Source organism: Hippoglossus stenolepis, chromosome 22 (assembly GCF_022539355.2).
Source record: "Hippoglossus stenolepis isolate QCI-W04-F060 chromosome 22, HSTE1.2, whole genome shotgun sequence".
Lineage (NCBI taxonomy): Eukaryota > Metazoa > Chordata > Actinopteri > Pleuronectiformes > Pleuronectidae > Hippoglossus > Hippoglossus stenolepis.
Window position 1 is genome coordinate 3,849,368 of NC_061504.1, and position 25,336 is coordinate 3,874,703.

The 25,336-nt window shown below is 41.8% G+C and overlaps 4 protein-coding genes across 4 annotated transcripts; 1 reads left to right on the top strand and 3 right to left on the bottom strand.

The window, feature by feature from the left end:
* Nucleotide 1: 1 nt before the first annotated feature.
* krr1 (KRR1 small subunit processome component homolog) lies at nt 2–5,280 on the bottom strand. The gene is made up of 10 exons (XM_035147975.1): nt 5,176–5,280; nt 3,942–4,117; nt 3,313–3,447; nt 2,993–3,118; nt 2,490–2,573; nt 2,273–2,329; nt 1,752–1,922; nt 1,416–1,493; nt 888–984; nt 2–799 (listed from the first exon to the last, which is right to left on the bottom strand). Exons 1-10 carry the CDS (start codon nt 5,249–5,251, stop codon nt 648–650), a joined length of 1,152 nt encoding a protein of 383 aa, XP_035003866.1. The 5' UTR covers nt 5,252–5,280; the 3' UTR covers nt 2–647.
* A 1,001-nt stretch (nt 5,281–6,281) lies between these two features.
* Nucleotides 6,282–15,773, bottom strand: LOC118101637. The gene is made up of 19 exons (XM_035147554.2): nt 15,651–15,773; nt 15,508–15,566; nt 15,350–15,410; nt 14,438–14,592; nt 14,281–14,345; nt 14,063–14,156; nt 13,446–13,709; nt 13,079–13,372; nt 12,574–12,825; nt 11,411–11,734; nt 11,046–11,167; nt 10,253–10,472; nt 9,975–10,130; nt 8,798–8,988; nt 8,042–8,193; nt 7,635–7,892; nt 7,353–7,506; nt 6,799–6,931; nt 6,282–6,425 (listed from the first exon to the last, which is right to left on the bottom strand). Coding segments are annotated over exons 1-19 (3,081 nt in total). The 5' UTR covers nt 15,653–15,773; the 3' UTR covers nt 6,282–6,300.
* A 1,219-nt stretch (nt 15,774–16,992) lies between these two features.
* Nucleotides 16,993–19,860, top strand: LOC118101860. The gene is made up of 4 exons (XM_035147889.2): nt 16,993–17,215; nt 17,346–17,511; nt 18,633–18,748; nt 19,048–19,860. The coding sequence occupies exons 1-4, from the start codon at nt 17,063–17,065 to the stop codon at nt 19,858–19,860; spliced, it is 1,248 nt and encodes a 415-aa protein (XP_035003780.1). The 5' UTR covers nt 16,993–17,062.
* wu:fb74b10 lies at nt 17,652–22,068 on the bottom strand. Its single transcript, XM_035147891.2, has 3 exons — nt 21,798–22,068; nt 20,901–21,070; nt 17,652–20,687 (listed from the first exon to the last, which is right to left on the bottom strand). The coding sequence occupies exons 1-3, from the start codon at nt 21,988–21,990 to the stop codon at nt 20,202–20,204; spliced, it is 849 nt and encodes a 282-aa protein (XP_035003782.1). The 5' UTR covers nt 21,991–22,068; the 3' UTR covers nt 17,652–20,201.
* Between the last annotated feature and the right edge of the window lie 3,268 nt (nt 22,069–25,336).

Below are 25,336 nucleotides of genomic sequence, written 5' to 3' on the forward strand. Positions count from 1 at the left end.
GTTCAGTTTCCCACATCATTTATTTCCAGATTCATATAAGAATGTTGGTGCCAGATGTGATGCAATTCCCCAATGGCTGTTCCGGATTCATCACGCTCACAAGAACAGCGAGACCTTGACCTTTGACCACCAAAATCGTATCAGGTCATCCTTGAGTCCAAGTGAACATTTGAACCAAATTTGAGGAAATTCCCTCAAGGCATTACTGTGATAATACGTTCACTAGGATGTCTCTCATGTCTCTGGCCACTGGCTGTCTGCAGCCCGGAGGCATAAAAATAAGAGGCAAGTTTTCTCTGTCTGATTCCGACTCCTGTACACACACCAGTCTTTATTAAAGAGAAAAATATATTTTTCCATATTTAAATACTGACCTGACCTAACAAAATCTGGGCAATTGTGATCAATAGAAGACAAAAGGTGAGGGAGACAGGAGTGTCAAACACTTGGTCTTCAGAGAGAGAATATACAGGAATAAACAAGAGATTCATCACAACATAGTTCAATAAAACATCTGTGACAGTTTGTTTGTTTAGATGAAAGCACACACAGCTTGTCTGACGCTCCATCCTCTCTGTGTGAGTCCTTACTCCGTCCAACACGTATCACATCACATATGTAACGACAGTGGAGCGGTCAGCCTGGGATTAGCCTCTGCTTTTTTTCGATTTGCTCTTCTTCTTCTTCTTGTCTGTGGGAGGGGGAGCTGGGTTCACTGGCGGAGCTCCCAGCTTCTTGGTTTTGGCCTTTCGTACTTTCTCCTTGATGGCATTGATGTCCAGCTTACCGTCTGTAGGAGCTGTGACACAGTCAGAACGTGGGTTAGTCATACTATCAGTTTCAGGCACGTTTTGTATTCAGATAAAGGCTTGTTTCTGCGGTTCTACCTTTCGTGGTCTTCTTCATTAAAGGCTTCTCTTTCGGAGGAATGAAAGCTTTGTTCCGCTCTTCCTGCTTCTTGGTCAGCGCCTCTGCTTGTTTGACCTGAGAAAGAGGAACAATGACAGTCATTATTTCTTCAGCGGTTCAGGGCGAGCCTCTTTCACAGGTTTAAAATGCAACATATAATTAGATCATGCTAAACTAGCTTCAATGAAAGAAACAAGGTGACCGGCTGAGGTGCATTAGAGAAACTGGCTTTAGTGAAATCTTAAAAAGTTGCCTGAGATCCCTTAAAGTCTGACTCGGTTACCATGGTAATGTCCTCTGTGAAGCTAACCTGCTCTCTGGCAACTTTTTTCTTTCTCCCCCTTGATACTCTGAAGCCCTGATAATACTCGTGGGCTGGGCCTCCATTCAGAGCCGTCACACTCAGAGCTGATTGAGTTTTAAGTTTGTAAAACCCCAGCTCGAGGACGGCTGGACTTTGTTCCTGTCGTCTCAGTCGTGTGAACAGACACTCCGGGATGACTCACCTTAATTTCCTCCATCTTCTTCCTCTTTTTCACGCTCTCACGCAAGAAGAACTCTCCTGTGGCCAGCTCTTTGTCAACCTACAAAGATGAAACAAATGTTAAAATGTGTTTGAATAATTACAGGATTTTTCCTTCAGCTCCTTCTATTAATAGTTTACAATGAATTCCATCTTCAGATTTTGATCATCTTGACTTACATAATACCTGTGTTAGTGGTTTATAGCACAGTACAAATATGAGTATGTGATATGCTACTTGATAAAAACAAGCCAACCATTCTTCCTTGCACAATGCTGAGGTAGTTTTAGAGAAATGTAGTTTCAAGCGTGTGCTGACCTGGCTGTCTGGCTGCGGTGGAGGGAACGGTGTGTACTCCTTCTTCACGCTCTTCTTCTTGGGCTGCTTGCGCTTGGACAGGTGCTTGTGGCGGAACGTGGGCAGAAAGCGCTCCCAGCTCTGAACCCGCAGGTCAGGGTCTTTGGACAGCTCCCGCTTGATCATGAGCGTCTGATGATGCCAAACAAACCAATAAGGAAAGAGGGGACGAGGAGTGAGTGGAGGACAAAATGGGACACTTTGCTGGTGATGCACTGTCACACTTTATGTCTTGTTTGCAGTTTTATCAACACTGGCTGTCACTACAGAAGTACACAGGTGCCTCTTACATGCCCTCAGCTCCAGGTCGAGCCAGCCTTGGCTTACAAACCCAGAGAGATTTATTTCAATCACGACATCAAGAACAAGGATGGAAAATATCTTCATTGGGCATGAAGGCAGCCTGTGCAAGTCGGAGCAGTACTGCTGCTGTGGCAGAACACCTCTAAGCAGCTGCGTTTCCTTCAGCAGCCTGAACGTACCTTGATGTTGTAGATGGGGTGGATGTTCTTCATGGTGTCCATCACCACTTTGCGAACCTGAACAAAGGAGAAAACTTTTTTAAAAACGCTTCTACGTCCTTATTTCTTTGAGTAATGTGCTATTCTGATTTCAATATTAAGGTTAAATATCTAATAAGTGGTAGGTTCAACAGATAAGTAGATGGACTCCAATCAGGAGTCAGAGGTGGGTTCTTACCTCCTTCAGGCCGTTGTAAGGCCCCAGGGCCGACACCGTGTTGCCCTGCACCATCACATAGCAGGTGGTTAACAGCTCTAATGCCTGGAGGGAAGAAACAGGAGAGCAAAGTTAACAGCATTGATTAATTGTTCCATTAATACAGTCAGATACTGTAGCTTATTAGAGGAAATGCTGCCCCCTAGAGAGATTTACAATGAAATGCACCAGAGACAAAGTAGAGTGAAAGAACCCAGTAAAAACTGAGGCTGTGTTCTTTACGTTTTTCAGCACTTCAGCCTTCTCTATTATTTTAGGATACCAGCTCATAGGTCACATTCGAAGAAATAACCAACAAGAATAAAATGTGTTCTTGCTTTTATTGTTGTTGTTTGAAGTGATGGAATTAAGTTACTGGAGCCCACAGTCTTAATTCTCGGGTCAAGAACAAATTAAGAAAGTAGAAGTGCTGCAGCCCGACAGATATGTGTTCGATAAAAGCTGAACCCTGGTATGATCCTCACTTTTAGGGTGGAACCCTTGGGACCGATCAGCCGCTGTCTTCGCTTCACAAACCGCTCTCTGTTCCTAACCAGGGTTCCGACTTTGATGATGTCACAGGCCACGTCATCCTGTAATATCCGAACAGCCTGGAAGTAAAAACAACAACATGAAGGGGTAACAGAGCAACGTAATAATCAGACACCACAGCAGCTGTTACTGCTGTGAGTGTTTGTCAAAGTAAAGGCATGTGAGCTTCAGAAAACAAAATGTAAAACACTGCACCGAGAAATCAGCTGACCACAACCCAACATATCATGTGTGAGAGCATAGTGATCATCACCTGTTCAAACGGGACACTCCTGGCCAGCAGCTTGATGAGGTCTCTGGCTCTTAAGATGGCGTATGGGTCAAACGTTTTCTTAGTGGTTTTAACTGTCATGCTGCCTTCAATCAGGTCCAGAGACACTTTTATGTACTGAGAGAAACATAAATCAACATCACACAGGATTAAAACAGCTTGAAGTCAAGAAGCAATAGCTGAACTACATAGTACAGACCTACAACTTAGTCTGACGAGGAAGGAAAGATTACATGTATTTATTCAGATTTACTTTTAATATTTCAGCTGGAATGACACATTAATTAATGACTTCTAAACATTTGTCCATGTCCTCCACCTCACGTGACCCAAACTGCAACAACCACAATATGCATTTAATGTCAAAAGAATCCATCAATTAATAAAATCATCCACACAATCAAGAGATGACATGGTTTAATAATCTATTAAGTACAAAATACAGATGGAATTGATTAAGAAGGAATAAGTTATCAGTGTCTGACGTCATTTATGGATCTATGTAAGCGACCAATGAAAACAAATTCCTATTGCCTGCAGACATATTTATTCCGGTACAACAGGGAGTGTTGGTCTGTTTTCAGTGCATTGTGTTCTAAGAGGAAACTTACAGTCTCTCCTAAAGCCTTCTCCACAAGCGGCCAGCACTCTCTCAGATAGGCTTCTCTGTATTTGGGGAAGAGGGTGGCGAAGCTGCTCTCCTCCAGGAGACCACGGGGGTTGTCATCTTTGGTGAAGGGCGATTCTTTCCATCCATCGGGAACAGTGAGGAGTTCAGATTCATCCACTGCATGACACAGACATCAGAACCAAGGTAAGTCACAACAAGATTTTTTTACTCCAAGTCACTCAAACACAGACTCCTCCATAATAATGACATCACTCAATAAAGCACATATTTTGTCTTTCTTCCCATTACTAAAAACGTAATATAAATCCAAATAAAACCAGGACATCAACCAAAATTTATTATTTTAGGTATAAAAATACCAGAACTCAAATTACAAATGGAAAGATGCCTACACTGGATACTTAGTATTGAAGCTACTCTGCCTTAAAGCAACAACTGGAAGTCAAATGTGAACAGCTTTAAAGAAATGGACAGAATCAAATACAGATATCAGAAATCAAGAATTTGAATATTTGAAACATGCATTATCACTTTAACTACATTTTTTTCTAGTTTTAGAGAAATTTGTGTAGTTGTCAATATCACGTGTGTGCATGTACATATTGTTTCTTAAGAATCTTTTAAGTGTCATTAACGTTTTACAAGCAGATGTAAGTTTCCAACAACTCTGGCACTACAATAAAATATAAAAAAGGTAATCTAGAGAATCCAACCACCTGCTATGATACATTCTCAACAGTGAACTTAAAGGATGGAGACAGATGAGGACTGTGGCAGCCACATTTTCTAATTTATCACAGAGCCACAGACAAGTAGGATAAATATAAACACCCTGTATGTTAACCAGCTCTGAACACAGCGAGGCAACGATAAACTGCCTGAGTTTGATGCTCAGAAGCAAAGAGCACAGGACACATGTCCTAGTTTACAGAGGCGATAACGCATTTTTTTTTTAATATGATCCAAGATCACTAACATTACAGCTAAACGATTTCAAGAGTATAAACAGTTTGTTTGTTAGTTTTCTTTTGGAGAGTTTCATGAAACAACAGATGTTTACAACCCAGCTCCGCTCACACTTGTTAGCTCCAGTCTCGTGTCTCACAACCCGACATCTAAACACAGGGATGAGCAGACCCATTCCGCCATGTTTCACACAGAGTCGCCAGCCTGGCGTCAGGAGACAGTTTCTAACTCCACAGCATCAAACTCACCTTCGCTTTTAGTCTTTTTAGCCTTTTTCCCAGTTTGTGTTTCACTCACGCCGTCTCCCGTCGTGGAGGACGCCATTGTTGAGTGAAAGTGGAAGTGACGCACAAGGTTCTCTTCTTCGCGCTACGTTGCTCTCTAAAGTTTTGTAATCAGATTACCACAGCGCCACCTTGCTGCCAAACATGGAAGTTTGTGTAAGTGAGCACGTCTAACATGCTCTTCTTTAGCTGAATATTTCATTTAACCAGATGTTTACTTGTTTTAAAAGAGAAACACAATGTAGCATGTGTAGTAACACATAAAAGACTTTAAAGGTCACCTTCAATGTACTTGACACAAGCTCCAATATAACAGTCTATGATAACAACCCAGATACCCGACAGATTTTTCTTTCGAATCTTTCCGCTCTGGTTGTTTTAAATTCCCTTAAATTTGACTGGACTTAGTTTAATTTTATAAACTTCTCATGCCATTATATTTTACTTTACTGTTTTTTATTTTATGGTGTTTGTCTTTTTTGTTTAAAATGTGCTTCTTAAATAAACTTGACTTTAGGTTGAAAGAAGATAAAAAAGTGTCCTACAAGTGAAACACATTTATAAAAACTTATGCTACACTGTCGAAGCAAAGTTTCCAAACCGTGTTTCATTTCCACTGTGGACAGATCTCTGAGTGTGTTCCTCTGCTGAATAAGTTAAAGAAATTTAGCTTGTTTTATTTAGGATTTAAGAATAGATTGTTTTAATGTATTTATTCAATGCTTTAATTTCCAAAACAGAGATGTTATAAAACATTTGACCAGAAGTGTATCACTATAACTTCATAGTCTTGCAACACGATCACTAACCCTCAACACTATTTATACGTTTTTGCTTGCGATTGATGATCATGAAAACATTTATTTTTCATTATTCAGGTTGTTCTAAGCCTGCAAATCTCCTTTTGTTAACTTTTACTGTTTTATGAGGAATGCTACGACTGTATCCCTCTACTGGAGCTGAATTCGGAGAAATATTGTGTGAAATAAGTAAAAAAAGAAAAAATTCACAATAACTCAATTGTTTTCATTGTTTTGTGGTGAACAGTCATAAGTAAACACGACTCTTACTGAAGATGTTGAAAGTATTTTATTGCTGCTGAAGCGGTTTATAATAAGTCATGATGGCCTTGATTGCAATCACTGAGAGCATGGCGATGCCCAAAAAGCCCATTAATCCGCCCACAATGAAGATCATCTTCATGTGCTCCATCCCTGCAAAACAGATGAGACAATTACTTTCAACAACTCTGTATTTAGAGTGTACATATAATGCATTTATGTCTGTTAATTTCACATTAAGTTCAAACCAGACTGTATAACAGATCTGTTTTTATCAGGATACAATATTGGCTCATTTAAATAATACAATTGAAAAATCAAACATTCCAATAGAAACAAAAATCTTTGACAAACTACATCGGGAAATGTTGTCCTTAACCTGAAATGTGCAAACTGTGAGCACATTCACCCCATTAAGTAAACATCAGCTCCAGAAAAGTGAATGAACCTCTGATCGAACCGTCCCTGCAGTGGACTCCCACTCACTGTAGATACGACAGATTGTGATGCAGTAAGACAAACTCACAGTGAGACGAACGGTCTCCTGACATCGCTCTATTGTTGACCAGCAGAGGTCCTGCAGACACTACAGTGGCAGGTTTCCCCTTCCTGTTCATCTGGATCACGGACCTCTTGCTGCGCGGCTGGCTGCTGCAATTCTACAGCAACAACAACAAAACATGTGAAATTTAGGGAAACTGGATTGGACTGATCACTCTACTTGTCCTTGTTTACACTGAACCAAACAAGCCTGCATATGGCGACCACCGTGTGTTATTTTAGATCACATGTCGGCCTTTTAGAATCACAGATGTGATGTGTAACACAACCGTGTCTGTGGCTCCAGGACTACCGCTGTTCCTGGTTTAAAGGTGGAACAAGCTGTCTGGATGAAAAAATGCACCCAGCAGACATTGTGTTTGAAATACAAATCAGATTGTTGAGACCAGATCTGGAGGAGGAGGAGCAGTGAGACTTGATCACGCTGTGCAAAGAATCTAGATAATAGGAGTGATTATAATGACAGGTATGGACTTGTAATTGTAAAGTTTATTCAACCGTGACAAGCTGTCAGTTTACCTTTGTACAGTCTTGATCGTGAGCACATATGTTGGCCAGGCAGTGAATATAGATGTGCAACCCTTTGGGCATGGTGAACATCTGCACAGAAAATCTGCTCCTCTGTTCCCGGCCGTTAACGGAGAGCCAGTAGAGCGTGTTGTCAACGGGACAGCTGGAGCAAAGGGGAGGAAACTCATCGTCACTGTCGCTCAAAACAACTAAAGCAGGTAGGATATGATGCTGTGGAGGCAGAGAAACTGATAAACTGGTCTTGAGCCAGTCACATTTAAAAAAAAATACCCATCCTGCAGCAGAAAACCCTGGACAGCGTCCTGTGGGTCGGTGCTCTCGGTGGCCCAGCACGACTCCACCTGCAGCAGCACATCCGAAGCGAACGTGTTGTTGGTCTGCAGAGCCACCTGGAAGAACAGTACGTCCTCAGGCTCCAGGGATATAATAGCAGTGTAGCGGTTTGTGTATGACTCAGTAGTGAACAGGGTCATGGTCAGATACAGCTGCAGTGACGAGTTGAACTCCACGAGGGAGTGAGAGGAGAGCCTACGACAAGAGAAGGGAAGAGTTTGGGGGATGGTTAAAAAAAAGTAAAAGGAGTTCTTATATGCTACTGTTCAAACAAAGTCTCTGGTTCTGATGTGTTTAGGGAAATGATACAGTGTTGGAACGCTGGAATATGTAATATGACTCACCACTCCATATCCACGCCGACTTGTGCGTTGCGAATATAATGTCGAGGATAGACACACCTCCAGACAACCTTTAGGTCCCGCCGGCTAATCTTCTCCTCTTTGGTCAAGGTCACCATCAAAGTGTTTTGGTATTCGATGTGGGTTTTGTTCACCTGGACCCAACAGAATCACAGTGTTCTTTACCCTTCGATCACAGCTCAAATTTGCATTCAGGCTGATCAGCCCTCTCTCCCCACCACTGTTTGTAAGATCCTCTCCTCTAGTCTTGTTAATTAACTAATTTGCACAAATTAAATACAAAAAAACGTCACTACATATCACATGACACTGGGGGTATGACCCTGGATCAGGTCTTAATATTTGTACTGAGAGTCACTGGTTTAAGTATCGAAAGAATCGTGTTAATTATATTATCATGAATTGGAATTTTTCCCAACAACAGACCAGAAGACTTAATAGTTTATCTCCAGTTGGTCACAAATCAATGTTGATTCAATCCCTGCTTTTTGGATTGTGAAAAAAAAGGTTTGAATTGATGAAATGTCTAACTTTATCTTTGCTGTTGTTTATGTATCACCTTTAATTCCCACTCCGGTATAAGATAAAGCTAAGATAATAGATATGTATATCTTCTGTTCATATTCTCTAAACATACATACAGTTAAGAGTACTTCATCTGCCCTCACATCCTTGTACAGAATCTGTCCGTCACACAAGCTGACCATTCAGAACCTTCAGCTGAGCACAGTCACTCACCCGCCTCTCTGTTCCACATTGAGACGATTTCCGTGAGGTGCGAAAGTAATAGAACGTCTCGCTCTCGTCCACAGAGCAGCGCCCGTCGTTCAGCCTCACGTCGACCTTTCCTCCGATGTAAGAGGTCAGGTAGGGTTTCGCTATTCCACCAGACATGAGTTTGTCCAGACAGTGGCTGAAAAGGCCATTTTCTGTGTGAAGACAAGGGGAGCAGAGGGAGGGCAGGGACACAGTCACTGTAGACACCAATACTGATTCCATTATTGTGGTTTAAACAGAGTAACAACAGTTATAACTAAATGTTGAAGCACCATAACTAGCAGTTCCTCTAGTGGCCAATATACTGCATGCCTGTCAATTCATTTCAGTGTGAGAGAATACATTCCGGATTCAAGAGAGTAGATTCTTGAGTTACCAAAACGTCTATATACATCTCTATTAGGATGATATTCTGGTTTGGAGACGGCCATGTTTGTACTTTTACTTCACAAACCAATCACAGTCTCCCTGCTCCCAGTTATAGATCAATTGGAATTTGTTTACATGGACACATATTCCAATTAGTGACCTTATTCAGAATAAGACATTATTGATTGTGTTTATATGAGTTCCTAATAGAATATTCCATTCATATTCCAGTTTAAATGAACAGATCATGGTCTAATTAAGACTCACATGATTACTTGATACTGTTTTAAGACCCCAACCTGTAACAGTTTAATACCCGAGTACCGTTTTTTTTACCATTCTTAGTGTTTTCTTTCCAAAAAGCTAAATCTTCTTTAGATTTTTCCATCTTGTTCACAAACAGGTTCTGCATCATCAAGCAGTTGGTAACAGTCACATGTTGATGTTGCCAAATGCTGTGAAAACTCCAATAGGATCTTTATCTTATTCAGACTATTGCCTTTAGATAGATATAGAACAGGCAGTGAAATTCACTTTGCTCAGGTCGGTACCAAACAGACAATGCACAAATAAATGAAAATAAATAAAGCACCGAATACAGAAACCTATTCTAAAAGAGACTAATTCTAAGACAAAAGAAAACGGATTATAAAAAGACATTTAAAAAGAAAAGAAATGCCTACAACTGCTTCTGTGTCTTAATCTGGTTAATATCAGAGTATTGGTGGCCATGTAAATGTAGTTAGCTATCAAAAAGGTGCAACTATACCATTGCAGATTGGTTTTGAAGCCACCCAAGGTTTGCTGACAGCCCTCACATCATAGAATCCATGTTTGCACACACAGGTGAATGAGCCCAGAGTGTTGATGCACAGAGAATTGCGGGGACACACTTTGTGTTTGGAGGCGGAACACAGATCTTGACCTGACAAAAAAAAAAGCCAAAGCAAATCAGAGGATTATGAATTGACGAGATGTATTAATGGAAATGCGGGACTGACAGTGCCATTTAACCAGAGTGCACTGGTTTTCACCATCATCACCCACCGTCCCAGTGAATGACCCCATCTCTGACTGTGATGTTGGTCGCATTCAGAGCGCGAATGTGATCCAGCTGGTCGTCCACAGGAAGGGGCACGTCCTCGTCCGTTTGAGAAGCGTCAAAGGACATGAACAGAATCTCTGTTTTGTCTGGATCCTCTGCAGGTTCAACGGTGGCCAGCTCCACACGCGCCGGATGGTCGAAATCTTTCAACAGCTCCAGCAGCTGAAGACACAAACATGCAAAAAGGTAAGAAGTAAGCTAATGTGATTGTTTTTTTCATGTCCTATCTGTTAACAAAGAGAGGGTGTAGTGGCGATTTGTCCTCAAACAAGATTAGAAAAAGCAAAAGAATAAAAAACTCAAAGCCACTGAGGCACCTGAGGAGTGGATGTTATGCAGGGAATTAAAAGTCCATTTGCACAGGCGTCACATTTCTGCCTATGCCCACTGACCCATCTGTTAAATCACCTGGGGCCCAGTGTCTTCAACCAACAGCTAACTGAAAAGTTCTAAAAGTTAAAATTCAACTAGTTGTATTCTTTAAACAAAAACAGAAAAACAGAAAGCCACAAATAGCGCCAACACAGGAGTTCTATATTCTATACTGCAGCTAGCCACCAGGGGGCTTCACTTTCCAGAGTTGTCATTTCATATACATTGGTTTGGTGTAAATCTCAGACTTCTGAATGAGATAGGAGTTGTCATTGTTGCTATGACGCCAAAACTCTCCTCTGGATATAAACTATGATTAGTGCAAACGATTAGGATGAAAACGGAGTCTGCAGTGTGTGACACCTTATCTTTGAAGATCTTCTTCATTTTCTCTCTTGGCTCTGAGGCCTCATCCTCGAGATCCTCAGGCAGGGACCAGGGAACCACCATCACGAGACCTAAGCTGTAAAAGTCGAACTCCAGCTCTACAGTAACAGGAAATAAGAGAAGTTAGGTTTATTGTGAAAGATTATGTATATCATGATCAGATGTGGAACTAGATTTCAGAAAGATAAATGTTTTTTTTCTTTTGTAACTTTCTTGAAAACGTGTTTATCACTTATAGCGTTCAGTGGATTATCTTGATGACAAGATGAATGGAACTAGTGAGTCAAAATAACAATACCACACAACTACAGACGTCCTGTTGGAAGGTGCCTCAGACTGACCTAGGTCCTGACCAGGCCCAGCAGCTCCAGCGGACCTCAGAAGGAACCCTAGAGAGGAATTGGCTCCCTGGAAACACAGCTGAGAATGTTCGGACTCCCACTCTCCGTCACATTCCTCCCACACTTCCAGGACGTAGGTCTTCCCCTCGTCCAGCCTGGGGAGGCGCAGCTCGGCGTCGGCCACTCGGCTGCTCTGGATGGCGGTGCCGTTCTCCAAAGACAGCTCGTACAGGAAGGCCACAGCCGACTGTTGGGAGGTGCCGGGCGTCCACACGGCGGTGGAGTCGTTAGAGCGGAACGAGAGCTCAGACACACCATGAGGTCCTGGATACACAGTTTAAAAAGATACTTTTTTATATATTGTGCTGTACACATAGAAAATCTAAAAACATTACAATGTAGGCCCAAAGCAACAGAGTTGAGCTTTATCACCAATACATCACATGGTGCATTAGTGACCTTGCTCTTATCTAAATCCCAATTGTCAACAATAAGCTGTTCTGATAAGACATTTAAAATAAAAAATAAATCTTATTTAGCTGCTTTCACTTTTTCCAACTCATTAGGCATCAAAAATGTAAATAGGAGAGAAAGCAAAATGACTTATTTAACTCACTGATCCATGACAAACAATGATAATATCTGCTGCGGTTGCTGAATTATAAATTGTATGACTATAAAATCTCATCACTGGCTGGATTGTGGGGAGCTGCTGAAACAACCTGACATACTTCGCTGCATCTTTGCCTCCTGTGGCCCCTACACACTTACTCCATCCTCTGTTTGCAGGCTGGTTGGCCAAACTACAGGGTAGTCACAAAAAACCCTAAGTCTAGTATACAGTATAGTAAAGTGTTTTCATTCTTCATTACCTCTAACCAGAAGCTCAGCTGCAGGATACTGAAGATCATTCACATGACGATAGCTATACTTTCCTCACACTGCACTATGGTTAGACTACAAGGAACCACTAAGTCTCTGGTTGCACCACATATACCAATGTGGAAATTTTATGCATTTATGAGGGAACAGAATATAACTCGGCAAAGAGTCTATCAGTAATTTTTCTTAAATGCGTGAATGTTTCTAAATTAATTTTTGTATTATCCAACTAAATGACTCTGAATCAAGCACATACCTCCGCTAATCGGCCTCTGTGTTACCTGTGTGTGCAGTGACCGTCTTGGTGCTCATGAGCACAGCTTCTCCACACAGCGCCTCCACCTTGGCCTCGTACTGTTGGCATGACAACAGCCCCCCGACAGTGTAGTTGGTCTCGAGTGTGGTGCCGTGCAGCGCCTCATCGTTGTAAACTCTGAACCTGGAGATGAACGAGGCGTTCGTCACCTCCCAGCTCAGGGTGTAGTTGTCGGGGCCAAACGAAGACTGACTCAAGGCCCAGATGTTGGAGTAGACTGAGGAGCAGAGAACATCTGTTCAGCTCTACAGTGTGGAGATTGTGAAGAAATCTTAATATTCATAGAGCCAATTGATAAAAGGTGGTTTGTATTTTTTTGTTCATTTTCTCCACATCCTTTCTCATCAGAGCTAATTCATAAAACAGAAACAGAAAGAAACAATGGGAGCTCAACATCAACAGGAGACCATTGTTATCTCTATCCAGCGATAGCTCATTTAGTCAGTCCATTACCTCTGTGCAGGACTCACCAGAGTTTCCATCATTCAGGATCATCTCGCTGTAGTGGGACTCCACCCCTAACTGGCAAACGGTCTGTAGGCCAAACCTGACCCTGCTGCAGGGCTGCAGGCCGGACAGGGTGAACGCAAAGCCGTCCTCCTTTAACCAGAGGCGCTCCTCCTCTGTGACGTGGTCGGTGCCGTTTAGGTAGAAGGTGGTCAGGAGGAAGAGAGAGTACTTGAGGTTCTCGGGACAGTCCCACGTCAACGATATGCTGCTGCTGTTCCATGACATCACCTCAAAGTCTTTGGGAATGTCTGGGTCTGGTAGAAAAACAAGAAGAGACTGTGAAGGTGTTTACTCCTAACCCTCCTCTAAATCAGCACCAGTACGTACCAGTGAGAGCAGAGAGGCAGGTGAAGGAGGCAGAGCCTGCAATCTCCACACAGGCCACATAGGGGCTGCAGGAGTCCAGAGCTATGAGCTGGTAGTGGTCCAGTCGAGTAGAGTCCATGCCGATTATGGCATAGGAGGTGGGATCAGTGCGGTACAGGGTCACAGTGTGGCTGTCGTTGGTATGTAGACTGTTCTCCAACCAGGAGAGCAGCAGCATAGAGGAGCTCCTGGACTCAATCTTGACAGGGAGACGCAGAGTGTGGCCTAGGACCAGAGAAAACAGCAGGTCAGTCATAAAAAGTGTTAGAGGAGGCACAGACAATAATTAAAAACCATATTATACCATCAATAATAAACACATGTAGTTGGATGACTAAGACGTGGATGATGATAACTAGAAGGAAACTCTGCCAAGGTTCAACAGTCCCCTTAAATTCAAATAATACACACCAATTGATCATCTCATCCAACAGAATTCCCTTGTTTCCCAAAATGCTAAACTCTTCCCAAAAGAAGTGGTTCAACCCTCAGACCTGATCGATATACAGCGAACACAACATTAACCCGAAACAACTTAGAGACCCACACACTAAACACAAACGACCAAATAATCTCACCAGCAGCGAGAAAGAAGTCTTCACCCTGGTAGAAGAACACTGTTCCGTTTTCACATGCAAACACGTCAGTGGGACTCATCGAGTCCAGGAAGCTCTGCAGAAGGGAAAGGAGTTAAAACACACAGTAAGATGAATGTGTAACATTATGAGTATTAAATCAAAGAAAGACCAAATATCCATATAAAACTGTAGTTTGATGAATGTTGTGTTGAAAGTACCTCAGTGGCATTTGTTGGTTGCCTCAGGGGTCTGGGCAGACCTTTGATTTTGTTGAGCCTTATACCTTAAAATGATAGAACTTCATTTAATATATTATAGTACAATATACACTTAGTCAGTATAAATCTCAAATCATATTAAAGCTTGCATGCTTACTAGGAGAGATAGTTAAAGTCCATGCGTGAATGGTGCCTCCATACTTCAGGGTGAGCTTGTTTGCTACAGCTGGGTGCACCGTCAGGGAGTTTACTCTACCCCCCCTCCTTATGGACTTCAGGGTCGTCCTATTCAGCCAGAGGTTTCCATTGTGTCTGAAGGAATAAAAAGATAATATAGCACTGGCACATTATTGCCTGTTTAATGCTACCATGCTTATGACATGAACACACACTTGATTATTATTTGTATAATTACATCTGGAGCAGGTCCGCTCCACAGAGACCGCCATGTTTTTTACAGTAGCCCAAACTGGACAAACTAAACACCTTTTGAGTTTTTAGGACAACTGAAGGCTACCACATGTTCTCTTTCAGGTTTGCAAGGGGAGGGTGAGTTGAGGGGTATTCAGCTGCAACATGCAACTTCACCACTAGATGTCACTAAATACTACACCCTGAACCTTTCATTATGTTTCTTTTGTAAAAATGTTTCACCTTTACTTTTAGATGAAACAATTGTATCTGCCGTCATTGGCTTAAGATTTTGTATCATATCGTTTGAGGTCTTTGATTTTCATGACATTGTATTGATTTGCATTGATTTTTTGTATTTGTCCTCTTTGTAAGGTTGAAAGGTGTTATACAATTAAAATTATCATTATGGTTCTGTCCACAGCCCTGATTTCAATATCATCGAACATATATAAAATAAATTGAAATGAATGCCGAATTCAAGAGGGCAGTATAATAAGTCAGCAGGAGCATTTTACCATTGCTACAAGTTTGCTGCTTAACAGAGAACCAAACTGTGTTTTTCTGAACGAGGTTTGGCGTGGGGCTCTATTTCAAATGCACTCAGTCAGGCATGAGCTTTCACACATAAAAGCACAACATTAAAAACAGTGTGTACCTTTCCAGAGCCTCGTTCTTACTCATCCAACAAATAGAAAATTGTGTATCATCCGTGTGTCCTGGAAGAAAGTGCACACAAAGAATGTCTCTATAAGTCTATGTGACAAACTTTGATTTCAACAATAACCTCGGTGCGACAAAGAACTTTATACTCACCAAACGATATGACCTGCGTCACCAGGATCAAACACATGGAGGAAAACTGGAAGGAGTTCCTGAAAAATATTTTAAAACATTATCAATCCACCAAATCCATCTGAAGATGATGTTGATTCTGTATCTTTCAAGTTATTTCTTACATTTTTCTTGTATTCTTTAGTGAGTCACAGTGTGCTCATTAGAATGAGGTGTGGAGGTGACGCTCCTAATGAGTGACAGCTGTGCCCACATGCACTGAACTCTCTCCAGAGGGAACAGGAAACAGACCACCATGTGTATTTAATCTATCCCACTGATACCAATACTAATTGTAATAGTTACACTTGTAACAGTAAAAGTTACTACCGTGATAATCAAGATACATTTATATTTAAAAAACCTTTTTGATTTCGTTACTCAAAAGCAGTTGATGGCCCAATACCCCAAAATGTAAGACACCAAAAGGAAAATCAAAAACCATATATTCATTAAACTGTTTAAACATATATTCTGTGTATTTAAAAAAAACATATAGGTCCTGCAAGGCAGTGCAGTTTATTTATGAAGGAGGTGTTGTACAGGGACATTTAAAACAAACAACAGAGATAAAACAAATGGATTTAAAATCAGAAAGCAGAGTTTAGAACAATTTACAAGCAAAATAAAAGAGATTGTAAAAGAGTAGAATAAACGAGGTAAAGAGATTAAAATAGGCTGAAGATATACAAAAAAAAATGTTTTCATTTACGTACAAAGAGAAAAATAATATAAAGAAACTAGACAGAAATTAGTAAAATAATAATAGAGTAAATGAGATGATGGTATGTAGGTTTTCAGCCTGGTTCTGAACATTTCAATGGATGGAGCATATCTTAAGACCACCAGACAGTTGTTTGCAGCACTGAGACTAGGTGCTCCATGTTTGGACAAATCATGATGAAAGCGGCTTTCGGCTTCAGAAGCTCGTTGAATGGGATGTGCTGAGTTTCATGACAGAGAACAGAAGGATTTAGAAAAATAAATAAATAATGTGATTCTATGTCTGGCAAAAAATTCTCATTCACAAATCATCCCCAAAGTGTATCGTCTTCTTAACTGAATTTAAGTCCTGAAATCCTTACAGTTAGTTTAAAAGAATAAAAGCACAAAGATTGTTTGACATTTTATAAGGTTTTCCAATTAACACAGGAAACTGAAATAAAGATGCACCCCCTCCCTTTTTATATGATGATTTTCATTATTATTCTAGTGATCATAATCATAATTATTCTCTCCCTCTGTTGCTGTTGTATTCTTTTCCTCTTTGGCAACTACTTTGTACTTGTTATTTTTCTGATTGAATGATGCCATGTTTTTTATTGTATGCACATATTTTTTACACTTTTTAAATCTTTCTTTCTTATCTGTGTTTAAATGCTGTGAAGTAATTCTACATATTCTAAACATGTAAAAAAAATCTATACTCTCAATTAAGAACTGATCTCCAAACCACGCTCTGTCACGCGATACCGCGCGAGAAGTGAAACAGGAAATGACGCGAGACACGACTCGCTGATGAACTGCTGCTCCCACTATGGACGTCCGGCAGAAACAAGCGCTGCTGGTCGTTTGCGCGATGATCTCCTCGGAGGGAAGACGTGAAAAGAAGAAGAAACGAGTTTGGGTGAAGGAGTGGAGTGGTGGACGTGTGCAGCCCGGACTGTCTCTTCTGCAGAGGGAGCTGGAGGTCAGTGATCACACACACACACACACACACACACACACACAGACTCACACTCACACACACACACACACACACACTCTCTCTCTCCCCCTCCCTATCTCCTGATCTGTTGTTGCGTCTCCCCTGTGAACAGACCCAGGAGCAGACTGGCTTCAGGAAGCTGCTGCGCATGACCGCAGAGGAGTTTGATCTGTTGCTGGCGATGGTCGAACCTCTCATAACCAAACAGAACACCAAGATGAGACTGGCCATCTCCCCCAGAGAGCGACTCTCCCTGACGCTGCGCTTCCTGGTGACAGGTGAGCCGCAGCCAGGTTACAGTTGGTCACTATAACCGTGTGGCTGGAGGAGTCACGTGCACTCTGTGTTATTGTTGCAGCTTTATGTTTACTTATGCTAATTAGGCCACGTGGTTTTGTTGACGGAAGCACAAAGGGTGTCACGTGTTCACATTTTTTAATGCAAAAATATAAATATACATAGATGTGCACGAACAGAAAAAAATCACAGGTGAGACAATTCACAAGAAAATAAATAAAATGATAATGTGATTAGATCTATTTAATCTTCTGCTTGGGAACTAATGAAGTGATGCTGCTGACAGAGATATGATATGTGATAGGACGGCTTTTCCAGTTTTGATCAGTTTCAGTATCTAAGTAAAGTATCGGAGGCTGAACCACCAGTCTTCACTCAGTGACAGCACCAGACACATTTTGGACCTCCCCTTTTCTGATTCATTGACCAACCAGCACGAGGAGCAGTTAAGTTTCCCCCCCTCAGCCTCTCGGTGGCAAACATTTTGTCGCAGATTGTCACCAATAGTGGATCTGGAAGTAAAAATCCCAATAATTAGCTTAATAGAGATTTTGGTTATCAGCCACAATATGCAACCATCCAATGTGGACTTAGCACAAGTTACAAGATTGTGAAACAATGTCATCTGCTCCATTAGAAGCCACATGTCTGTATGATATAAACCCACAATCGTCGGGTGTAATATTGATGGCTGTGATTGGTGCATCGTGTTGTTACCATGGAAATGTTTTCCTCCACCGCAATTATTATGTTGGCTACAATCCGTTCGTTCAATATTAGACGAAGAAAAGAGTGAAAATCACAACAAGTTTCAATTCAAGAAGAAGCGGCTCAAAGTCGTTTACAATGAAAGGGGTCATTTGCAATGGTTGATGGGAAATGTTGGTCTCTCACTCTTAAAATAAATATGTTGCCTCATGGTCACGATTCATCTCGTGGCTCGTTGGCCTGGTTCCTGACTTGCAGGGATTTGCACAATTCTCTTTCAGAAATTTAATTAGAGAAGAGGAAGCTGTTCTAAAAGAGGACGGTCACTGTGACACTCTGTTGCTGTTCAGTGTCTGTTTCTGTGCACTGTGTAATTATTTCATTTCTCACGTAGGAGAAACCTTCAAGTCTCTCCGGTTGCAGTACAGGATTGGAACCAGCACGGTTTCACAGATCATCATGGAGACCTGTGCTGCTCTGCACCGGGTCATGAAGAAAGACTTCCTGAAGGTGAGCACCTCTGGCAAAATGGACTGTCCAGATTTCCCACAATGCAACCGTGGACTTGAAATCTTACTTTGAAAGTCTTACATCTACACACCAAGTGTTATTAGCCCTAGTTTTACATTCATATATCCAAAATGAAAAAAATAATCCCTGATTTCCATTTTGAAAACATCAGTGGATCTCCAGAATTTGCATCATGATAAGTAGAATTGCTGTTTCAACAATAACAAATGTAGCATCCACAAATACAATTTCATTTTATGTCTATCAATAATGCAACTGTTCTTTCCTTCCATCACTAGACACCTTCAACAGCGGCAGAATGGCGGACGATAGCCCAGGACTTCGATTTGAAATGGCACTTTCCACATTGCCTTGGGGCGCTGGATTGCAAACATATCCACATTCAACCTCCAGGAAGAAATAGCAGCCTCTACCACAACTACAAGGGCAGCTTGTCGTTGGTTTTAATGGCGGCTGTGGACGCCAACTACAAATTCATCTATGCAAGAGTGGCTACGCAAAGCAGAGAGTCAGACACTGGACCGTTCGAACACTCGGACCTGCGTAAAGCGATGGACCGGGGCTCGCTCAACTTTCCTCCACCTGAGCCTTTGCCCAACTCACACGTGCTGATGCCGTACATGTTCGTCGGTGATGACACGCACCCTCTACGGAATGACCTCATGAAGCCGTACCCTGCACAGGAGGTGGACCACTCTCACCGGGTCCTGAATATCCGGCTGACGAGGGCACGGAGAGTGGCAGAAAATGCCTTTGGGATTCTCGTGAACAGGCTGAGGGTCCTCAGGTCCACCATCTGCTTGGAGCCAGAGAAGGTGGTGAAAATAACCCTGGCCTCCCTGTGCATTCACAATTTCCTGTGCGAGCGCAGATCTGAGGCCTACGCACCTCCAGGCTTCGCCGACTGGGAGACCACCGATCACGTGATTGTCGATGGAGCCTGGAGAAATCACGGCACGGGGAATTTACAGCCGGTGGAGAACAGACAGCCGTGTGACCCGACAGTTACAGCAGAGCAGCAAAGAAACCTTCTGAGTGACTACTTTGTGTCCCCTGCTGGCTTCGTCCCCTGGCAGGAGGAACACGTTTAGCGTCAACCACCGAGTAACTCTCTGCAACCGGATTTTTGCACAGTTTGGCCTTTTTGTTGTGTGTATGCACATTTTGCACATTTTGAATACAGCCATTGTGTTATTCAAATAAAGCTGTGGAATAAAAAATGGTGTGTACTTTGTGTGTAAAGGTCTGATAGAAAGTATATTCTTGTAACTGTGGTTTCAAACATATATTGTCAAAGTAAATGGAGTAATAAAAGTGACACAAAGAGAAAACATGATGTATAGAATCAAATAGAAAATAAAACACTTGAGCATTAATTGATATTGAGCATTAAAGTAAAGAATATAAAACAGTTATAAGGTGGTTGAGGACCCTACGACTTGGACTGAACCAGTGGCATAGGTGCGGTGTTCTGTTTGTATTTGTGTGCCGCTGGCGGCTGCTGCCTTTCAGAGTCCTGGGTGTCGTATATCATGTTGACGATTCGCCTTTTCAGTCTTGTGAGATTTGCCGGGTCTTTGATTAGGCGGAGTTCGGATGCCACCTGGTTACCAAAAGTTGTAAACCCATCTGCTTGATCGGCGTCAACTTTAGCCGCCATTTGTTTTAAAACCAAAAGCTTCTGCAGCTCGATGTCCTCTGTTCTTGCCTTGCGCTTGACTCCCCTTGAAGCCGATTTGGCAGGTTCCCTCGTCGGGGAAGCCCCTTCGTCCGACAACTCGCAGGAGGAGGCCGAGCGTAGCACCCGGGGCATCAGGGTTTCTGGAGTCTCAGGTCTCGACAGTAGTGCTGATTCAAATGAGTCTGAATGATCCTCCTGCTCCTCTGAGTCGTCCAGCTCACAGAGCGACAAGTCAACCTGGAGGAGGTGACGCAGAAAGGGTTCGGTCAACATCACAGGTGGGTAGAGACACTAAATCATGCGATTATTCAACTATTCTCAACTTTACCATCAACGGTGTAATGATGTTTTCATAACTCAGAAAAATGAGTTAAAATAGCCCTCATGTACAGTGTGTATTTCATTGTATATTGTACACTGAGAAACAAGCTTTCAGACTGTGTAACTTACAGCTGTCTCACATGGACGATGCACAATATATGGCTTGATGAAGTCCATCGCGCTGATGAGCCACTGTTGCCTCGGGGTCAGAGGTTTGATCTCGCCCCCGTTGGGCTTGGGCTTTATCAGCCTGGAGTACTGGGTGCGGAGCGACGTAGCCCTGGTCTTCACCTCCTGAACTGCAAGGCAAACATTTACAGAATAAAAGAAGGCAAATGTTATCATTAGTTATGCATTGGTTTGGGTATTTTAAACTATCCTTAGAATACTGCTATTGTATGGTACTATTTAGTATATTACTACAACTACTATTGTATAATGCTATTTAGTATTCTACTATTACTATTGTATACTACTACTAGTGTGTAAACACTATTTGTATGCTACTACTGTTGTACACTGCTCTTTAGAATACAAAAAAAGTTAGGGCTGCAACAATGATTGATTCATTATCAACTACTAAATCAAACTCCAACTATTTTAATAATCTATTAATCGGTTTGTGTTTTTCAATGAAAAGATTGGCTTTGTCTACAAATAGTATTTCCATCTGTAGTGAAATGTGTATATTATGTACATATTCTCTCTAGTTTGTTATATTCTATACTTTCAAATGTTCTCACTGTCCCTCATTCTGACCATCTGCTGTGTAACAAGTGAATTTCCCAGGCGTGAAATCATTAAAGTTTATATAGACATATTATATTATATTATATTATATTATATTATATTATATCACAACAACAAACGCAATTTTTCTCAGGGGTTACGCGGTAACAACCTACAAGCACAATACCTCAGTGTTTAAACAGCAGCCAGAGCAGCAGCTGTCTTCACTGACAAACTGTGACAGCAGCAAACGTTTAAGTGTCTCATGTTCATCCCAATGCAACATGAAGACCGTACCTGGCTGCTGGAGACATTTAGCGATCTCTCTCCACGCCTTCTCCTTCTCCACTCGGTTGTGATACTGAGAACTGGACACGTCGAACAGACACTGGTGCTCCTGCCATATTTCTATCAAGCTGTGCTCGGTCTCCTGACCCCAGATCGCCCGATGGCCCTTTCTTGTAGCATAGCTGCCCGTCCTGTCGGCCATGTTTGTTGATGTCCTTCTTCTTCTTCTTCGCTCGGATCGCAGGCGGCTGGCAGCCAGCGTCACTGCCGCCACCTTGTGTTGGAGTGTGAATCTGCGTTATCTAGGTCCGACAGACAGACAGACAGATAGACAGATAGATAGATAGATAGATAGATAGATAGATAGATAGATAGATAGATAGATAGATAGATAGATAGATAGATAGATAGAGCCTTTAAGGAGCACTCACAGAAAGTGGACTTTCATATGTTCCCTGGTCTTTGCTGCCCTCCAGTGGATGTTGTCAGTATAAGTTCGTGTAAAATGTTAAAACTTGGTAAGAATCCCTCTCAATGAGCTTTAATGTAACAACACAACAGACGTTTACCTAGAAACAGACGCTCACACAGTCACAGTAAATACATGAAAATAAAAAAGTTATGTCAGAAGTGGGATTCGAACCCACGCCTCCAGAGGAGACTGCGACCCGAAAATCACGTTCGCGTCTCCAACATTCAGCGGCCAATCGCAGCGGCGGATTCTTCCCCTCGCTCCAACCTTTCCAACATTTGACCAATCACAAGGCAGAAATGTTGGAGACAGCGGCTTTGGGCGGGGCTGCCTCCGGTGGCGTGAGGGGGTGGTCGTAGAAGACGTGCTGACCCCAGAGGACCTGCGCCGCTAGCTTTACGCTAGCACGTTACGACGCTAAAGCTACCAAGTCATTTATTTGAAACCACCGAAGTTACACATCAAAATGGTAAGAATTTACACATTTAATAGAGCTGCATGACTTGCCCTTAAGTATAGAAGTCATTCCACCCGTATTGTCATGTTGTCATATCCATTTATTTAGCTAAATGCGTTAAAGTAAACTCTGTTATCTGACGGGGATTTCGCTGGTTGTCATCGACGGACATTTGTTAATGTTATTTATTTAAGTGGGTTCTAGGGTTTAGGCTAGTAACATAGAAGTCATTTCCCCTGTTGTCATGTTGTCATTGACATTTATTTAGTTTTCTACGTTATAAACTGGCTTTCTTTTTCTTGTGTTTGCCGAGTTGTGGGGGTGGGGGTGGGGGCTGGGGGTTACAGTATGAATACAGCTTACTCTCAGTATTTACACATTTAATACAGTGGTATGACATAACTATAAATATAAGAGTCATTTCCCCTGTCACTTCATGTTGTCATATACATTTATTTAGTTTTCTACCTTACAAACACTTTCACCATTATTTCACTTTTTATCTGCCGCCGTTGTTTGCTAATGTAATAGGTTATATTTATATATTTATATGTCATGTTCTCATAAACATTTATTTAGCTACCTTCTATAACATAACTTTAGTTTTCATCTGTTTAATAATACCCTTATGCCTTAGACCGCTCGGCCATCCTGACTGTGAGAAACGACATGTTGTACAAAACGGAGAAATATCCCTCACGTCCAACATTTTTATTAAACCTAAAACAGGACAAAAAACGCGTTTGCGCAAACGAGGGAACATTCATAAATCCAAGTGGGACAATGAGGAAGAAGGGATAGAGAAGAAAAAAGAGAAAAACAGTACAGGAAATACCTTCTGTGACCATGTTTCTGTCTCTCACTTTCAGAGTGGAGTCTTTTTGTCAAGTGTCAAGTTAATTAACGTGTAAATAACACGTGACCTCATTGTTGTCTTCATCGTCATTATAATCATCACTATTGTTATTATTATTGTACATGGAACAAAGAATAAAAGAAAAACTCTTTTGAATAAACGAGTTAAAACACACAACAAATACAATTAAGACTTCAAATATTGAAATTGTGATTTTTTTCCCTCCAACAGTAAAGTAACAGTAAAGTACTCAGTGTCCATGTGCTGGTATCCAGGGACATTATGTTCGTTAACTCAAATCAATAACGTCAACCGACACTGACTATACCTTCAAAATGCAGTGATGGAAGAGGAACTCAAATGTTTAACTTGAGTACAAAATATGTAGAAAAGTAAAAGTACCACTCTAACTTTTCTATTTGAGTAAGTACTTGCTTTTAAGTGAACATATTACTCAATACAATTATAAAACTGTCATGAAGTATGAAGTACAGATATTTGCTGATATATGTAGTCCAGTAAAAGTACCAAAAAATAAATCTACAGAAGTACAGATGGTAAAAATGTACCTCACATCATCTCACCACTGCCAGCTGGTACATAAACTGCAGTTCTAGAGGACAGAGTGTCAGGAGCTGGGGTGGATGTGCTGGGACCAGTAGAGGCTGTGTGAATCCCAGACCGGCTGTTCTCAGAGCCAGTGACCCGAGGCCAGATGTTACTGTAGAGCAGTGGTCGCCAACCCGTCGATCGCGATCTACCGGTCGATCTCGCAGTCTTCACTGTCGATCCCCGAACTCTCTGGACTCACTGGCTGTAGTCGCGCCGCAGATCAGCTGTGTGTCGGTTGTCTGTTTTTCACACGCGCTGTGTGTCTGCTACTGGCGGTGGAGTTGCAGGTTTGTCTCCTGCATTTCCTTCAAGAACAAGTTGGTTCATGTACTAAACTAAATGTCAGGACTCTACGGTATGAAGATGCACATCTTTCGGTCTGTCGATAACAAACAAAGACCCGTTGGAACAAATGAGTGGATTCAGAAGGTGAAACGCTGGAGTGCTTTTACTTTGAAACGGGTTCGGAGAGTGTTGTAAATACGTTTGTGTCATAGAGAGATTCCGATTGTGGTTCACAGCAGAATAAACAGAGAAAATGATCTTTCACCTGATTTTGTATGTTTATCTGATGAATTTATGTCACAAACAAATGGTTGCAACACTTTCTGTATGCCTTTTCAAAATAAAAGCACTCGAGCGTTTCTGTTGATGGAATCCATTCCCTTGTTTAAAAAGGGGTTATTATTGTGAAATATTTGCAAGCGCGGAAAAAGATTCACGGCTTCATACTGTGTAGTACTGGTATTTATTTGAGTACTACTAAATTGTTAGTTTAAACTTTTATTCAAGGTTTAGTTTGGCTTTCTTGATTCTTGTTGTTCTGGGTTTGTACCCTCATGGGTGAATGCACTTATTGTAAGTCGCTTTGGATAAAGGTGTCACCTAAATGAAATGTAATGTAATGGTAGATCTCGGCTTAAGTTTGGAATTAAAAAGTGATCTTGGGCTCGAAAAGGCTGGTGACCACTGTTGTAGAGGGACCAGGAGTCAGAGGCTGACACTGGTGGGATCAGCACTGTGATGTCATAGAAGCCACCATCTTCCTCCACATTGTACTCCATGTCATGCTCTTCATTGTGCTGAGCACTTACCTGTGTATCTGGGTATTTATCCTGCAGTGTCTGACCAGTCTGCTGGACCAGGTACTG

Coding starts and splice junctions, on each gene's coding strand:
- LOC118101860 (XM_035147889.2), top strand. CDS start 17,063: ATGGACGTCCGGCAGAAACAAGCGCTGCTGGTCGTTTGCGCGATGATC. Junction 17,216..17,345: donor TTCTGCAGAGGGAGCTGGAG/GTCAGTGATCAC, acceptor CCCTGTGAACAG/ACCCAGGAGCAGACTGGCTT. Junction 18,749..19,047: donor TGAAGAAAGACTTCCTGAAG/GTGAGCACCTCT, acceptor TTCCATCACTAG/ACACCTTCAACAGCGGCAGA.
- LOC118101637 (XM_035147554.2), bottom strand. Junction 14,157..14,280: donor AACCAACAAATGCCACTGAG/GTACTTTCAACA, acceptor TCCCTTCTGCAG/AGCTTCCTGGACTCGATGAG. Junction 7,507..7,634: donor GGTTTTCTGCTGCAGGATGG/GTATTTTTTTTT, acceptor CCTTTGCTCCAG/CTGTCCCGTTGACAACACGC.
- wu:fb74b10 (XM_035147891.2), bottom strand. CDS start 21,990: ATGGCCGACAGGACGGGCAGCTATGCTACAAGAAAGGGCCATCGGGCG. Junction 21,071..21,797: donor TAAATGTCTCCAGCAGCCAG/GTACGGTCTTCA, acceptor TTTGCCTTGCAG/TTCAGGAGGTGAAGACCAGG. Junction 20,688..20,900: donor ATCGTCCATGTGAGACAGCT/GTAAGTTACACA, acceptor CACCTCCTCCAG/GTTGACTTGTCGCTCTGTGA.
- krr1 (XM_035147975.1), bottom strand. CDS start 5,251: ATGGCGTCCTCCACGACGGGAGACGGCGTGAGTGAAACACAAACTGGG. Junction 3,448..3,941: donor AGAAGGCTTTAGGAGAGACT/GTAAGTTTCCTC, acceptor TGTTTCTCTCAG/TACATAAAAGTGTCTCTGGA. Junction 1,494..1,751: donor CACCGCAGCCAGACAGCCAG/GTCAGCACACGC, acceptor TCATCTTTGTAG/GTTGACAAAGAGCTGGCCAC.